Below are 16,613 nucleotides of genomic sequence, written 5' to 3' on the forward strand. Positions count from 1 at the left end.
CAGGGATCAAACCCGTGCCCCCTGCATTGGGAGCTCGGAGTCTTAACCACTGGACTGCCAAGGAAGTCCCTATCTGTTTATATTTTTAAAAGAACAAAGTTTTCCCTTTAAGCTCAATAATAAGAGAAAAAAATTCAGCAAACTAGTTGAAACAGGTTTTTATGCTATGGTTTTATTTTTAAGTTTTATATTGTTTTAAAACTTAGCTTTAATTTGTAGCAACCTATATTTCTCTTTTTAGGGGACTGATTAAATTTTGGAACATTCAGACAGAATATTATGCCCAACTAAGATAATGCATATATTTAATTTATTGATTTTTAGAGATGTGTATAATGTATGATTATTCTTTAACTCTGTATTGTAATATGTGCCATATTGAGTGAGGAAAAAAGACCTCAGAGCTTCATTTAAGATAATATACTTAATGTTTGTTAAAAAGAAATGCATTTCTGTATGTATCTATGCATAGAAAAGTCTGGAAGGATGTATGTCAAATATTAAGTGCTAATACCTAGTGATGGGATTATGAATAATTTTAATTTTATTCTTAATACTTTCAGGATTATTTCTAGTTTTTACAAAGAGCATGTCTTAATTTCTGATTGAAAGTATGTTCATTTTGTGGGGAGGGAAGAGAAAAGGGGAAATTAGCTTTAGTTACAAGAATGAAGAACCTTCTCTAATTAAAGGCTTTCCAAAGAAAACCAGGACGGAATCTGGAGCTCTGAATACCAATTTCAAACTACTATATATTTGTATATTGATTAATCTTTCAGTTTTTATTTCATTTTGTTTTCCTAGGCCAGCCTTTATGGATGAATATGAGAAGACTGAGGACGAATTGCAAAAGCAGTATGATATTTATCTAGAGAAATTTCGAAATCTGGCTTATCTGGAACAGCAACTTGAGGATCATCACAGGATGGAGCAAGAGAGGTTTGAGGTGAGTGCTTAGTCCTTCTGTATGACCATTCGTTCTGGTGTGTTACTTTGTACTTGTTGACATGCCAGTTTGTAAATATCACTGTGAAAAGAATATCAGGTGAATGTGTTTTCTCCCTGATCAGACTAAGGATTGCTCATGTGATTCTTCTGTTTTTCTGGTTGTGTAGCCTGGGCTCCAAGGTTGTCAGATCTTTGGTAGTAGGTTGTCACCAGAGTTTGGTCAGTTAGGACTACAGACAGGGCTGGGACATGACCTGTGCAGTTGGATACAGCTGCAAGCTTAGAAGGGCCTGGGCTTGCTTTAATCCTCTGCTGTCACCGTCTTGAAATTCTTAGTAATTTTTAACTGCATTTTATTTTGCACTGAGTCCCACAAATTATGTAACATGTCTTGGGTACAGATCTTGCTTGGTCAGTTCACTTAAAGATTTTCAAGCCCTGGTTTATTGAATCACCCAGAGTAGCTTTTCAGAAACTGCTTTATGAATTTAGGAAAGAGTATTTCAAATCCCAGCGTCAGTTGATAAATATGGACTCGGAGCAAAGGAACTTGGAGGAAGTTGCTATCATTTTGAATTACCCTTATCCCTTAGGGATATTTCTGCTTAACCCTAAAATAGGCATTTGGAATCTATGTTCACGGTGAAACTGGTCTCCAGTCTCCCTTTCTCATGCTGTTCTTGACAGCTTTTGGTATAAAGGTTATCCTAGCCTTATTACAAACCTGGACATTTGAATTAGGTGACGCTACTTTGTTGCCAAGAGGGCTGGCTGTAACTGACACTTTCATCTGGATGTGTTTATCTGGAAGAGGAACCCGTTGCCACTCTTGCTGTAAGGCAGAGGCAGGCCATGGAGGAATGGAGGGTCCAGGACAGGCACGTTTTGAGGGCAATGAAAAGACCCTGGAGTTCTGGACATTTTAAACATTGGGTGTCTGGGAAAGAGCAGTAAAGAGACAGTGAAAATAAGCTGATCATTTTGTACTATTGTCTGGGCCACCCCTGGGCTCAGAGAACGTACCAAAGAACGTGCCTCAGGATACGAGTGGGTGGCCCAGGTTACTTCTGAGGGGCGCCTTCCTGCCCACCCTCCCTTCAGCAAGTACCTACCCTCTTTTTCTTCTGTGCTCACAGCTACTCCCCATGCTTCTAACACCTGGTCCCTCAAAATATCTCATGCATGAAACAGTGCTTCCTTTTTAACATTTAGAACAACAGCACATTTTTAAAAGCCAATTTCCTCTCCCATTCTCTCTTTTTCTAACTTTTTTTTTTTTCCGGCCACACCGCATGGCATGCGGGATCTTAGTTCCCTAATCAGGGATGGAACCCGCGCCCTCTGCAGTGGAAGTGCAGAGTCTTAATCACTGAACCACCACAAGGAAGTCCCTCCCATTGTCTTTTTTGACAATAATCAGGGCCACATTTTATTAGCCACAAGTATTAGCTTTTTTTTATACGCTAGGAATTAAAACTAGTATTTCTTTCTTTCTTTTCCTATCTGATTACTCCTACCATTTAGCCCCTTTCAGGGTTAGAATTGTGCAGGGCAGAAAAATGATAAAATTCGCGCTTTATTTTAAGAGCAAGAGGCCCCATAGTTGATGCATCTGTTCTTGTGTCCACATCCCACACAGCACACGTGACGGGCATCTTGTTGTGTTGTCAGTTTTCTTCAGAGGCAGTGAGGTGTAGTGGGAGGAGCCTGGCTTTGGGGGCCAGTGAGGCCCATTTTGGGCCAGTGGTGTCACTTCTGGGAGCCCCCCTTTTCATCAGGCTGCCAGAGTGATGACGGAGAAGGGGCGTTGAGTTTCCCATGCAGCGTTAGTTCTCTTCCCCTTCCTGTAGTTTAGTCTTTTTTGCTTCTATATCACAAATTTAGCAGTACTTACATGGTAAAGAATAATAAAACAGTCCAGAAAGTGTCATTTCTTCTGGATCTTGTTTTTCCTGCTCCATAGGAAGCTGAAAACACTCTCCGTCTGATGCAGAACAAGCTAAAGGAGGAAGAAAAGCGACTGCTCAAGAGCAGAAGTAAGCCCACACTTTTTAAATGGACGTGCTTACTCTGGACTAGTTTTCAGCCTCGGAAAACTTACACACGTATTTTATTTATTTTCAAAAGGCAATTTTCTCACAACTTTTATATCAGGTACCATTTTAATTCACTCAGGAGCTCAAGAGAATGTTTTAAATTACATAGCATTTAAAGTACATTTGGTTTTCGTGCCAACTGAGATACTGTTTTCCCCTGTTTAACTGATACAGTTAGTTTGAGTTGCATATAATTATACAAGAAAATTTGCTCTTAGAGGTCTTGTAGGGTTCCTTATTTTAGGGCAAACTGAGGGAAAGCAAGTATTGTGACGCAGTGCAAGTGTACTTACTTGAAGGTAGTCCCCCCACTTCACACACACCTGTCATATGTTCCCCAGTAATCCAAAGTCATTCATCTAGGCTCTCACCTGTAGAGAAATGGGGGTTACCTACTTGTGAGACCTAGATTCTGGGAAGAAATGTTCCCCATAAATGGGTAGCACACTTCATCCATGAACTTCACCAAGGTGTCAAGTCAGCCTTGGGAGCAGTAGCAGCACGTGATCTTCACGCGGAATTGATGGCTTTGTCTCACAGAGTTACTTCTCTTGCATGTTTCTCTTTTCTTGTGATGGTTTATTCTCTCATGCTTGCGGGAAGTGTACCTGGGACAGCAGGTGTGCGCTCTCTCTGTCTTTTCCCTTTGTATCTCTCTCCTGTCATACTTGTTCTATGCCTCTCTGTCCTGAATGTCAGGAAACTCTAGAAGAAGAGTAGGGACTGCTGTGAAATTCTCTAGGGACAAGTTTAGAAAATTCCAAGGGCCTCTCTAGCGAAAGCAGCCCCTCACCTTTATGGTTCCAGGTCGGCCAGGAGTGCCTGAAGCAGCCCTAAGTGATAAGCCTGCATGGAGTTTATCCCCTTCCGAGAGGCCCAGCACAGGTAAGAGCCCGGTTGGTTGGCTGCATCCTGCTCTGCCCTGGACCAGCACATTAAGACCTTTCTCAGTGATCTTGCTTTATTCTTCTGAACTCAGACTTTAATTTTGTGATCCATAGGTTTGGGATCTCATGAAGGACAGAGATTCTCATGAGTATGTGTGATTTAGTTTTTTTGGAAAAATAAGTTCCAGTTTAAACCCACTTAATGAAGGAAAGCGCTTAATTTAGTAATTTTTGAGCAAAGAAGTTAGGAAAATATTTACAAAGGACCATTCTCAGTTCTATTCATCCTAAGCTTCTTAAGATGCCCTGTCTTTCTTTGCTTTTCTGCACATGTGGGAACATTGACCAGAATACTGGGATATAAAGGAGGAGAGATATAAAGGAAGACCTTCTGAACTTTTCTCCATCTGTGAAAGACTCCTCTGAACAGAAAAATCTAATAGTACATAGATGTGAATCGGGGCAAGAATTAGCAAAATCCAAAAGCTGGAAGAGAGCATCTTGTTCAGGCCACTCTGCAGGCAGCTGATTCAACCCAGCAAAGCATTATTGAGTACTAGGTGCTAAGGACATACCAGTGGACAGCAGACAGGGATCCTTGCCTTAAACGATTTGATGTGCTAACGACATGCTGGGGGACAAACAATAAGCAAGCTGTTTGTGGAAGGTGAAAAATGCCATGGGGGAAAACGTGGAGCAGGTAAGGGGCATAGGGAAGGTGTGATAGAATTGCAGTTTTAAAGAGGAGTCAGGGTAGACCTCACCAGGAGATGCTGTTTAAGCAAAGGCTAAATCAGTAGAGCTGGGGAGAAGGGAGCTATCAGATGGGGAAAGTCCCAGCCTTTCTGTGAGAAACTCATTGAGTTTCGCTGAGTGAGGAAAAGTATGAACATGTGGGGCTGGAGCTGAGGCAGATGAGATGAGCTGGAAGGTGGGCCGTGTGCTTGAGGGGCTCACATTTGATGGAGACTGTCTTCTCTGTTAAGCAGGAGGTAAAGTCATCTCAGATTTGGCTTTGGGATTTGGAGTAAGAGGTTTGAGGAAGAGAAAGTTTGAGTAATTAGAGATGGGAGAGTGCCATAGGCCCCAGAGATTAAAAAGGCAATGTGCTCTGTTCGGATGCCCTGTAGTAAAAGTCAAGGGCGACTCTTCATCTTCCCACCATCCTTTTAAACCTTGTTGCTGGTGGTAAATTTATAACTGTATCCTCGGTAGGATTCAAGTACTGTAGCATTAGGAACTTAAAGAATCCTCTGAATTTATAAAATGACCCAGGAATTTCTAGAAAGCAACTGAGTAACCTTGCTGTGGTTCCATTTTTATGGTGTAGTGGAGAGCAGATGTTTATGCATGTCACACACATTTACCACGTGCCTACTGTGTGTCAGGTGTTGTTCCAGTGCACAGTGATGGAAAAGGCGCTCAGGGAGCTCCACATCTAGAACTGCACCATCGGTACCTGGCCATGAGCTGGTGTTCTTGGAGCACTTGAAACGTGGCTAGTCCGAATCGAGATATGCTGTTTGTGGAGAATATACACCAGATTTTGAAGACTTACTATAAAAGTAGAGTAAAATTACTCATTAATACTTTTTTAAATTGGTTACTTTTTTTTTAAATTTAATTTTATTTTTATACAGCAGGTTCTTATTATCCATTTTATACATATGAGTTTACATATGTCAATCCCAATATCCCAGTTCATCACACCACCACCCCTCCCACCCGCCACGTTCCCCCCTTGGTGTCCATACGTTTGTTCTTTACATCTGTGTGTCAATTTCTGCCCTGCAAACTGGTTCATCTGCACCACTTTTCTAGGTTCCACATATATTCACTCTGTATGACAGTCTCTAGATCCATCCACGTCTCTACAAATGACTCAATTTCATTCCTTTTTATGGCTGAGTAATATTCCATTGTATATATGTACCACATCTTCTTTAACCATTCGTCTGTCGATGGGCACTTAGGTTGCTTCCATGTTCTGGCTATTGTAAATAGTGCTGCAATGAACATTGGGGTGCATGTGTCCTTTTGAATTATGGTTTTCTCTGGGTATATTCCCAGTAGTGGGATTGCTGGGTCATATGGTAATTCTATTTTTAGTTTTTTAAGGAACCTCCATACTGTTCTCCATAGTGGCTGTATCAATTTACATTCCCACCAACAGTGCAAGAGGGTTCCCTTTTCTCCACACCCTCTCCAACATTTGTTGTTTGTAGATTTTCTGATGATGCCCATTCTAACTGGTGTGAGGTGATACCTCATTGTAGTTTTGATTTGCATTTCTCTAATAATTAGTGATGTTGAGCAGCTTTTCATGTGCTTCTTGGCCATCTGTATGTCTTCTTTGGAGAAGTGTCTATTTAGGTCTCCTGCCCATTTTTGGATTGGGTTGTTTGTTTTTTTAATACTGAGCTGCATGAACTGTTTATATATTTTGGAGATTAATCCTTTGTCCGTTGATTCGTTTGCAAATATTTTCTCCCATTCTGGGGGTTGTCTTTTCATCTTGTTTGTGGTTTCCTTTCCTGTGCAAAAGCTTTTAAGTTTCATTAGGTCCCATTTGTTTATTTTTGGTTTTATTTCCGTTACTCTAGGAGGTGGATCAAAAAAGATCTTGCTGTGATTTATGTCAAAGAGTGTTCTTCCTATGTTTTCCTCTAAGAGTTTTATAGTCTCCGGTATACATTTAGGTCTCTAATCCTTTTTGAGTGTATTTTTGTGTATGGTGTTAGGGAGTGTTCTAATTTCATTCTTTTACATGTAGCTGTCCAGTTTTCCCAGCACCACTTATTGAAGAGACTGTCTTTTCTCCATTGTATTTCCTTGCCTCCTTTGTCATAGATTAGTTGACCATAGGTGCGTGGGTTTACCTCTGGGCTTTCTGTCCTGTTCCATTGATCTATATTTCTGTTCTTGTGCCAGTACCATATTGTCTTGATTACTGTAGCTTTGTAGTATAGTCTGAAGTCAGGGAGTCTGATTCCTCCAGCTCCGTTTTTTTCCCTCAAGACTGCTTTGGCTATTCGGGGTCTTTTGTGTCTCCATACAAATTTTAAGATTTTTTGTTCTAGTTCTGTAAAAAATGCCATTGGTAATTTGATAGGGATCGCATTGAATCTGTAGATTGCTTTGGGTAGTATAGTCATTTTCACAATATTGATTCTTCCAATCCAAGAACATGGTATATCTCTCCATCTGTTGGTATCATCTTTAATTTCTTTCATCAGTGTCTTACAGTTTTCTGCATACAGGTCTTTTGTCTCCCTAGGTAGGTTTATTCCTAGGTATTTTATTCTTTTTGTTGCAGGGGTAAATGGGAGTGTTTTCTTAATTTCTCTTTCAGATTTTTCATCATTAGGGTATAGGAATGCAAGAGATTTCTGTGCATTAATTTTGTATCCTGCAACTTTACCAAATTCATTGATTAGCTCTAGTAGTTTTCTGGTGGCATCTTTAGGATTCTCTATCTATAGTATAGTATCATGTCATCTGCAAACAGTGACAGTTTTACTTCCTCTTTTCCAATTTGTATTCCTTTTGTTTCTTTTTCTTCTCTGATTGCCTTGGCTAGGACTTCCTAAACTGTGTTGAATAATAGTGGTGAGCGTGGACATCCTTGTCTTGTTCCTGATCTTAGAGGAAATGCTTTCAGTTTTTCACCATTGAGAATGATGTTTGCTGTGGGTTTGTCATATATGGCCTTTATTATGTTGAGGTAGGTTCCCTCTATGCCCACTTTCTTGAGAGTTTTTATCATAAATGGGTGTTGAATTTTATCAAAAGCTTTTTCCGCATCTATTGAGATGATCATATGGTTTTTCGTCTTCAGTTTGTTAGTATGGTGTATCACATGATTGATTTGTGTATATTGAAGAATCCTTGCATCCCTGGGATAAATCCCACTTGACCACGGTGTATGATCCTTTCAATGTATTCTTGGATTCTGCTTGCTGGTATTTTGTTGAGGATTTTTGCATCTATATTCATGAGTGATATTGGTCTGTAATTTTCTTTTTTTGTAGTATCTTTGTCTGGTTTTGGTATCAGGGTGATGGTGGCCTCATAGAATGAGTTTGGGAGTGTTCCTTCCTCTGCAATTTTTTGGAAGAGTTTGAGAAGGATGTGTGTTAGCTTTTCTCTAAATGTTTGATAGAATTCACCTGTGAAGCCATCTGGTCCAGGGCTTCTGTTTGTTGGAAGATTTTTTTTTTTTTTTTTTTTAAAGAGCCACATTTGTGATTGTTTTTTTTTTTTTTTTAGGTTCTTTTTTTTTTTTTAATGCTTTCCTTTTTTTAAAATTTTTATTTATTTATTTATTTATTTTTAATTTATGGCTATGTTGGGTCTTCGTTTCTGTGCGAGGGCTTTCTCTAGTTGTGGCAAGTGGGGGCCACTCTTCATCGCTGTGCGCGGGCCTCTCACTATCGTGGCCTCTCTTGTTGCGGAGCACAGGCTTCAGACACGCAGGCTCAGTAATTGTGGCTCACAGGCCCAGCTGCTCTGCGGCATGTGGGATCTTCCCAGACCAGGGCTCGAACCCGTGTTCCCTGCATTAGCAGGCAGATTCTCAACCACTGCGCCACCAGGGAAGCCCTGTTGGAAGATTTTTAATCACAGTTTCAATGTCATTATTTGTGATTGGTCTGTTCATATTTTCTATTTCTTCCTGGTTCAGTCTTGGAAGGTTATACCTTTCTAAGAATTTGTCCATTTCTTCCAGGTTGTCCATTTTATTGGCGTAGAGTTGCTTGTAGTAGTCTCTTAGGATGCTTTGTATTTCTGTGGTGTCTGTTGTAACTTTTCCTTTTTCATTCTAATTTTATTGATTTGAGTCCTCTTTTTCTTGATGAGTCTGGCTAATGGTTTATCAATTTTGTTTATCTTCTCAAAGAACCAGCTTTTAGCTTTATTGATCTTTGCTATTGTTTTCTTTCTTTCTATTTCATTTATTTCTGCTCTGATCTTTATGACTCCTTTCCTTCTACTAACTTTCGGTTTTGTTTGTTCTTCTTTCTCTTGTTCCTTTAGGTGTAAGGTTAGATTGTTTATTTGAGATGTTTGCTGTTTCTTGAGATAGGATTGTATTGCTATAAACTTCCATCTTAGAACTGCTTTTGCTGCATACTGTAGGTTTTGGATTGTTGTGTTTTCCTTGTCATTTGTCTCTAGGTATTTTTTGATTTCCTCTTTGATTTCTTCAGTGATCTCTTGGTTATTTAGTAACGTATTGTTTAGCCTCCATGTGTTTGTGTTTTTTACATTTTTTTCCCTGTAATTGATTTCTAATCTCATAGCGCTGTGGTCAGAAAAGATGCTTGATATGATTTCAGTTTTCTTAAATTTACTGAGGCTTGATCTGTGACCCAAGATGTGATCTATCCTGGAGAATGTTCCGTGCACACTTGAGAAGAAAGTGTAATCTGCTGTTTTTGGATGGAATGTCCTATAAATATCAGTTAAATCTATCTGGTCTATTGTGTCATTTAAAACTTGTGTTTCCTTATTTATTTTCTGTTTGGATGATCTGTCCATTGGTGTAAGTGAGGTGTTAATGTCCCCCACTATTACTGTGTTACTGTCGATTTCCTCTTTTATAGCTGTTAGCAGTTGCCTTATATATTGAGGTGCTCCTATGTTAGGTGCATATATATTTATAATTGTTATATCTTCTTCTTGGATTGATCCCTTGATCATTATGTAGTGTCCTTCCTTGTCTCTTGTAACATTCTTTATTTTAAAGTTTATTTTACCTGATATGAGTATTGCTTCTCCAGCTTTCTTTTGATTTCCATTTGCATGGAATATCTTTTTCCATCCCCTCACTTTCAGTCTGTATGTGTCCCTAGGTCTGAAGTGGGTCTCTTGTAGACAACATATATATGGGTCTTGTTTTTGTATCCATTCAGCAAGCCTGTGTCTTTTGGTTGGAGTATTTAATCCTTTCACGTTTAAGGTAATTATCGATATGTATGTTCCTATGACCATTTTCTTAATTGCTTTGGGTTTGTTTTTGTAGGTCCTTTTCTTCTCTTGTGTTTCCCAATTAGAGAAGTTTCTTTATCATTCGTTGTAGAGCTGGTTTGGTGGTGCTGAATTCTCTTAGCTTTAGGTTGTCTGTAAAGCTTTTGATTTCTCCATCGAATCTGAATGAGATCCTTGCCGGGTAGAGTAATCTTGGTTGTAGGTTCTTCCCTTTCATCACTTTAAGTATATTATGCCAGTCCCTTCTGGCTAGTAGAGTTTCTGCTGAGAAATCAGCTGTTAACCTTATGGGAGTTCCCTTGTATGTTATTTGTCGTTTTTCCCTTGCTGCTTTCAATAATTTTTCTTTGTCTTTAATTTTTGCCAATTTGATTACTATGTGTCTCAGCGTGTTTCTCCTGGGGTTTATCCTGTATGGGACTCGCTGCGCTTCCTGGACTTGGGTGGCTATTTCCTTTCCCATGTTAGGGAAGTTTTCGACTATAATCTCTTCAAATATTTTCTCTGGTCCTTTCTCTCTCTCTTCTCCTTCTGGGACCCCTATAATGCGAATGTTGTTGCGTTTAATGTTGTCCGAGAGGTCTCTTAGGCTGTCTTCATTTCTTTTCATTCTTTTTTCTTTATTCTGTTCCACAGCAGTGAATTCCACCATTCTGTCTTCAGGTCACTTATCCGTTCTTTTGCCTCAGTTATTCTGCTATTGATTCTTCTAGTGTAGTTTTCATTTCAGTTATTGTATTCTTCATTTCCGTTTGTTTGTTCTTTTATTCTTCTAGGTCTTTGTTAAACATTTCTTGCATCTTCTCAGTCTTTGCCTCCATTCTGTTTCCAAGGTCCTGGATCATGCTGTCATTATTCTGAATTCTTTTTCTGGAAGGTTGCCTATCTCCACTTCATTTAGTTGTTTTTCTGGGGTTTTGTCTTGTTCCTTCATCTGGTACATAACCCTCTGCCTTTTCATCTTGTCTATCTTTCTGTGAATGTGGTTTTTGTTCCACAGGTTGCAGGATTGTAGTTCTTCTTGCTTCTGCTGTCTCTGCCCTCTGGTGGATGAGGCTATCTAAGAGGCTTGTGCAAGTTTCCTGATGGGAGGGACTGGTGGTGGGTAGAGCTGGCTGTTGCTCTGGTGGGCAGAGCTCAGTAAAACTTTAATCCACTTGTCTGCTGATGGGTGGGGCTGGGTTCCCTCCCTGTTGGTTGTTTGGCCTGAGGCGCCCCAACCCTGGAGCCTACCTGGGCTCTTTGGTGGGGTAATACCGGACTCTGGGAGGGCTCACACCAAGGAGTACTTCCCCGAACTTCTGCTGCCAGTGTCCTTGTCCTCGCGGAGAGACACAGCCACCCCCCACCTTTGCAGGAGACCCTCCAACACTAGCAGGTAGGTCTGGTTCAGTCTCCTATGGGGTCACTGCTCCTTCCACTGGGTCCCAATGTGCACACTACTTTGTGTGTGCCCTCCAAGAGTGGAGTCTCTGTTTCCCCCAGTCCTGTTGAAGTCCTGCAATCAAATCCCGCTTGCCTTCGAAGTCTGATTCTCTGGGAGTTCCTCCTCCCGTTGCTGTAGCCACAGGTTGGGAAGCCTGACGTGGGGCTCAGAACCTTCACTCCATTGGGTGGACTTCTGTGGTATCTGAGTTCTCCAGTGTGTGAGTCAGCCACCCAGCAGTTATGGGATTTGATTTTATTTTGATTGCGTCCCTCCTACCATCTCACTGTGGCTTCTCCTTTGTCTTTGGATGTGGGGTATCTTTTTTGGTGAGTTCCACTGTCTTCCTGTCGATGATTGTTCAGCAGTTAGTTGTGATTCCGGTGCTCTTGCAGGAGGGAGTGAGAGCACATCCTTCTACTCTGCCATCTTGAACCAGTCTCCTATTGGTTACTTATTAAAATGACATTTTAGATATATTGGGTTAAATAAAACATTAGTAAAATTAATTCACCTGTTTCTTTTTGCTTTAATGTAGTTACTAGAAAATTTTAAATTGCATCTGGGGCTGGCATATTTCTATTGGACAGTGTTGATCTAAAAGGAGAAACTTACAAAGGAACTGTCTACAGTTTAAGTGTGTATGAAGTATATTTCATTGTGGTTTTGATTTGAATTTCTCTGATAGCCGATGAAATGGAGCATCTTTTCATCTGCTTATTGGCTGTCTGTATATCTTCTTTGGAGAGATCTATTCAAGCCCTTTGCAGATTTTTCAATTGGGTTTTCCTTTTATTGTTGAGTTATATATACTAGACCCTTAGGTGATTTCTGATTTGCAAATATTTTCTGTCATTCTCTGGACTGTCTTTTCACTTTCTTAATGCTGTCCTTTGCTGTACAAAGTTTTAATGAAGTACAATTTATCAATTTTTTTCTTTGTTGCTTGTGCTTTTAGTGTCATATTTAAGAAACTGCTGAATTCAAGGTCGCCAAGGTTTACCCCTCTGTTTCCTTCTAGGAGTTTTATAGTTTTAACTCTTACATTTAGGTCTCTGACCCAATTTGAGTTAATTCTTGTATATGGTGTGAGGTAGGGGGCCAACCTCATTCTTTTGCGTGTGGCTGTCCATTTGTCCCAGCACTATTTTTTGGAAAGTCTGTTCTTTTCCTGTTGAATCATCCCGGGACCCTAGTTGGCCATACTCATTTTAACGTGTCACTGACAACTCGGTGATTTCGGTGTCAGCATGTATTAACTTTAGTTTACATGCTTGGTCCTCAGTCTATTGCTGTGACTTGTCAGAAGAAATTGTACTGAGCCCAAGGTACCTGTGTTAATGTTGGTTTAAAATTCATGATATCATTTGCTTTATATTGCTTGGGGTGAGGATTTAATGTCATAATTTTCCTGGAGGAGGTAAAAAGTGAACTAATCTGAAGAGTGATTTCACTTTGTGGTCATTAATTTGTGTTAATATCTAGTTAATATCTAATCACATTCTCTGTAACAGCTTTTATAAGGTGGTAGTTGTCAGATCAATTGTACTGAAGTCCTTGCAGGATGCCCTTATTGACACTTTCTCCAGCTCCCAGCTTTGCCCCTTCATGCTGTAGAGTACAGCTCTTCTCTCCAGGGCTAAAGGAAGCAGGAAACTTTCCCTCAGTGCCCAGCTAGATGCAGCTGTCATTTCATTACTCTCTTAACAGCAGGGGTTAAGCAAAGCTTTTTTGTAGATGAACAATTACTCTACTTCCAGACTGTCTTAAGAGTCAGTGATCAGAACAGCAACTGCATTCTTCCAGTTCCTTCCTTCTAAAACCCCTGTCACTCTCTGGGCACAGAGCAGTTGCGCTGGGCAGTGAAAGTTTTTTCTCCCCACTGTGGAAACTCTCCTTCTGTAGGTTTACATTAGGAAATGTTCAACCTGCACAAGACTCCAGAGGAGTATTTAAGAAATTAATGTAAAAGGCCGTTGCATTGAGAATGACCTTTCTTTACCTTTATAATGAATTTTCTCCAGTAAGGAATATCACAAGCACCAATTTTCGTTGCCAGTCACCAGGTAGCCATCTTTCCCAGGCAGCCCAATCAGGCCCTTCCTGGCCCATCTCCCTCTTGCCTCTAGGCTTGTTTTGGTGCAGTTGCTGACCATTTCAGTGGGCTCCACTTCCCTCGTGTTATCTTCAAGGAGCTTGAGTTCTGGTAACATGGCCTAAGACTGAACAGAGAATGTTTTTTTCCCCCCAACTAATGAAGAACTCCCAGCTACCTTGACAGCTGGCTAGTCAGTTTTTTAGTTTTACATACTGGAATAATGTTTCTAACTGATATAACTGACCCACTTTTTTCTTGCTTTGGAAAATTGTTTATAAAAAAACTAGCCTATCGTTGTTTGCATTAACTCTTCACTAAGTATCTACAGGCAACTCCCAAGAGCCTTGTAAAATCAAATGCATTAAAAGAAAGGCTCAGAAGCACAGATGGCTTTTCACAAGAGCCTTACTGGACAGAAGCTGTTTTAGCGGCAATGACAGAGCTGCCCTTTTGTTTTGCCTACTTGTGTCGCTGCCAGGTAATGATGACTCCGACATTGACATCCAGGAGGACGATGAATCCGACAGTGAACTAGAAGAGAGACGGCTGTCCAAGCCACGGACAGCCATGGAGGCGCTCTTGCAAGGTACCACGGTGGCTCTTGCTTGCCCTCCGCCCCACGCCCTGTCACAGGAAATGGCGGCCAGGATTGGGTCAGGGCTGCTTGGTTTCGAGGCTCGTAAGCACACTGCCCTGTTGTTTATCAGGATTTGGCTCTTAAACTGGTCAGTGGTCACCTTTGCTGCTAATACTCTTACCTTTGGCCCCAAGAATAGCCAGTCTTATTTATGGTTTGGTACTTCTCACAGAGGCCACATAACACACTGCCTCTGCTGATCAGCTGAATTCTGCCCTTTTTGGGTCCAAACCGCTCTCAGTGCAGTTACATCCCTTATGGTCAGAGAATTAATGCACAAATAAGGGACTTACATGATCATCTCTGCTGTTAAAAAAAAGTTCTTCTGGGAATTCCCTGGTGGTCCAGTAGTTAGGACTCTGTGCTCCCACTGCAGGGGGCACAGGTTTGATCCCTGGCCAAGGACCTAAGATCCCCCATGCTGTGGGGTGTGGCCAAAAAAAAAAAGTTCTTCTAGTTTCTACCTTCTTACTGCAAAAGATTCAAGCAGTAACATATGTGGAGCAAATGCGGGTGCTCCCCTGGGGTCTTCCTCATGTCCCACTCCCTCACCTACACGGGTCATGGCCAGTGGCTTGGGGTGTGTCCTTCCAAATTACCTTTCCACACATATACACGCGTGCGCTTGTGAGCGCGCACACACCCACACACACTCAGATGTGGACACAAAGATCACCTGAAACATTTTTTAACCTAAATGGGACCAGATTGTGTGTGGTTCTGTACTTGCTTTTTAAAATTATTATTAAATATACTGGAACCTTTTCCATGTCAGTAAAATGCAAATCTGCTTCATTCTTTCTGACAGCTGCATAGTGTTCCATCCTATGACTGTACCCATAATTTGTTTGGGCATTCCATATTGATAGATATTTAAGTATTTCCACTCTTTCCTTTGTATGTACATCTTTCCACACATGTGCAAGTGTTTCTTTAGGTTGCATCATTAAAAATGGAATTCTTAGGTCAAAGGTTATATAAATTGTTATTTTGATAGATACTAAACTAAATTGCCCTATATTTGCCTATAAAGCATTTCTACTACCTGTTAATTTTTGGAACAAAATTGCATTTTTATGTATATAATACTCCTAAGTGGTAAATCATCTTTATTGTTTTATATTAACTTCTATATTAACTGCTTTCTCTTATAGGCTCAGCTATTTTTATTTATTACATTTCATTTTTTATAGGATAATTAGATGCTCTGATTCCTTTCTCTTCCTTTTATTTTTTAAGAGCTTCATGATATAAATAGAGGTTAGAGGTTATGACTCCCATTCTGCAGATGGGGGCCAAGGCTCTAAAAATGTATGGAATTGGCTCAGTAGAACATAGTAAGGGCACTGGTTTCCTAAATTCTCCTGCTGACCACTCAGCCTGCAGAAGTAAAATCAGGAAACAGTGTTCGTTTCCAAAAGCTATAAATAAGTTCTTCAAACAACACAAGAGTTGCATTTTATCTGACCAAGAGAGCATGTCCATAAACAGCTTTTGATGGCCATCTCCAGGCCTGCCCTGAGTGAGTGCCTCTGAGCTGCCTTTGCTGCCTTTCTTCTGAGGCCTGGCCCTGGCATCACCGGTGGCCGTTTTTCAGCCTTCGGGTATGTGCAGCTCTCTGCCTTCACCCAGCAAGGATGGCTCTTGAGTTTTTGCAGAAGTCACATCTAGACAACATTGGCTTCCAGAGGAGGAGGGGAGAATCACTTAGATAATGATGGTGTTTTGAAGGATAAATTAATGTGATACTTAAATTTTTTTACTTTTTGGAGCTCAGACATAGATCCAAGTGCAAGTGACATTGGCCCATAAAAGGAGAATATATTTCTTTTTTCAACAGAGAGCACATCTGTTCTATTGCATGTATACTAATAATGAGATTCAGTGATTTTTTTCCCTAAAATATTTACAGGATGCATATTTATTTTTCTGATTTATGATTTGTGCTTATATTTTAATGCCCTTTTCCTCTTTTTCAAAGTGGAAATGCAGAAAATCTATTACTATCACAGTTCTGATTAGCTGGATGCTACTTAAGTCAGTTTTTTATTTTTATTTTTTTAAAAGTATTTATTTACTTATTTTATGTATTTGGCTGTGCCGGGTCTTAGTTGCAGCACGTGGGATCATCGTTGCCTCGTGTGGGATCTTTATCTGTGGCATGCAGGATCTTTAGTTTTGGCATGCATGTGGGATCTAGTTCCCTGACCAGGGATCGAACCCAGGCCCCCTGCATTGGGAGCGTGGAGTCTTAACCACTGGACCACCAGGGAAGTACCTACTTAAGTCAGTTTTTTAATGTGATTCTTCTTTTTCCCAGTTTTCTAAAGGAAAGCAAATCTTGAAGGCCATTTCCTGTCCTGTATCCTACAAGGTTTTCATACTCTCTTCACGCTTTTGTTCTCCTCAGGACGACCCAGCAAACGCGTCGTGGGCACAATGCAAGGTGGAGACTCGGACGACGACGTGAGTCCCGACCAGCTCCCTGAGCTGTCCTGGTCTTGGCCATCTTGGGCCAGCCTCGTAGGCT

General features: G+C 40.6%; 1 protein-coding gene across 8 annotated transcripts in view; it reads left to right on the forward strand.

Moving 5' to 3' along the window:
- Window positions 1–16,613, forward strand: part of CLUAP1 (clusterin associated protein 1) — a 43,232-nt gene that overhangs the window by 22,305 nt on the left and 4,314 nt on the right. For 4 of the 8 annotated variants that reach the window (XM_082428753.1, XM_082428754.1, XM_082428758.1 and 1 more), the window contains 5 exons: window positions 805–946; window positions 2,912–2,984; window positions 3,852–3,929; window positions 13,925–14,032; window positions 16,494–16,549. In XM_082428753.1, coding sequence (XP_082284879.1) covers window positions 805–946; window positions 2,912–2,984; window positions 3,852–3,929; window positions 13,925–14,032; window positions 16,494–16,549 — 457 coding nt within the window. Of the gene's footprint in view, window positions 1–804; window positions 947–2,911; window positions 2,985–3,851; window positions 3,930–13,924; window positions 14,035–16,493; window positions 16,550–16,613 lie in introns of all 8 variants that reach the window. The other 4 variants (XM_082428756.1, XM_082428755.1, XM_082428759.1 and 1 more) reach the window with 2 other exon arrangements.

Source organism: Balaenoptera physalus, assembly GCF_965194825.1.
Source record: "Balaenoptera physalus genome assembly, chromosome: 16".
Classification (NCBI taxonomy): Eukaryota; Metazoa; Chordata; class Mammalia; order Artiodactyla; family Balaenopteridae; genus Balaenoptera; species Balaenoptera physalus.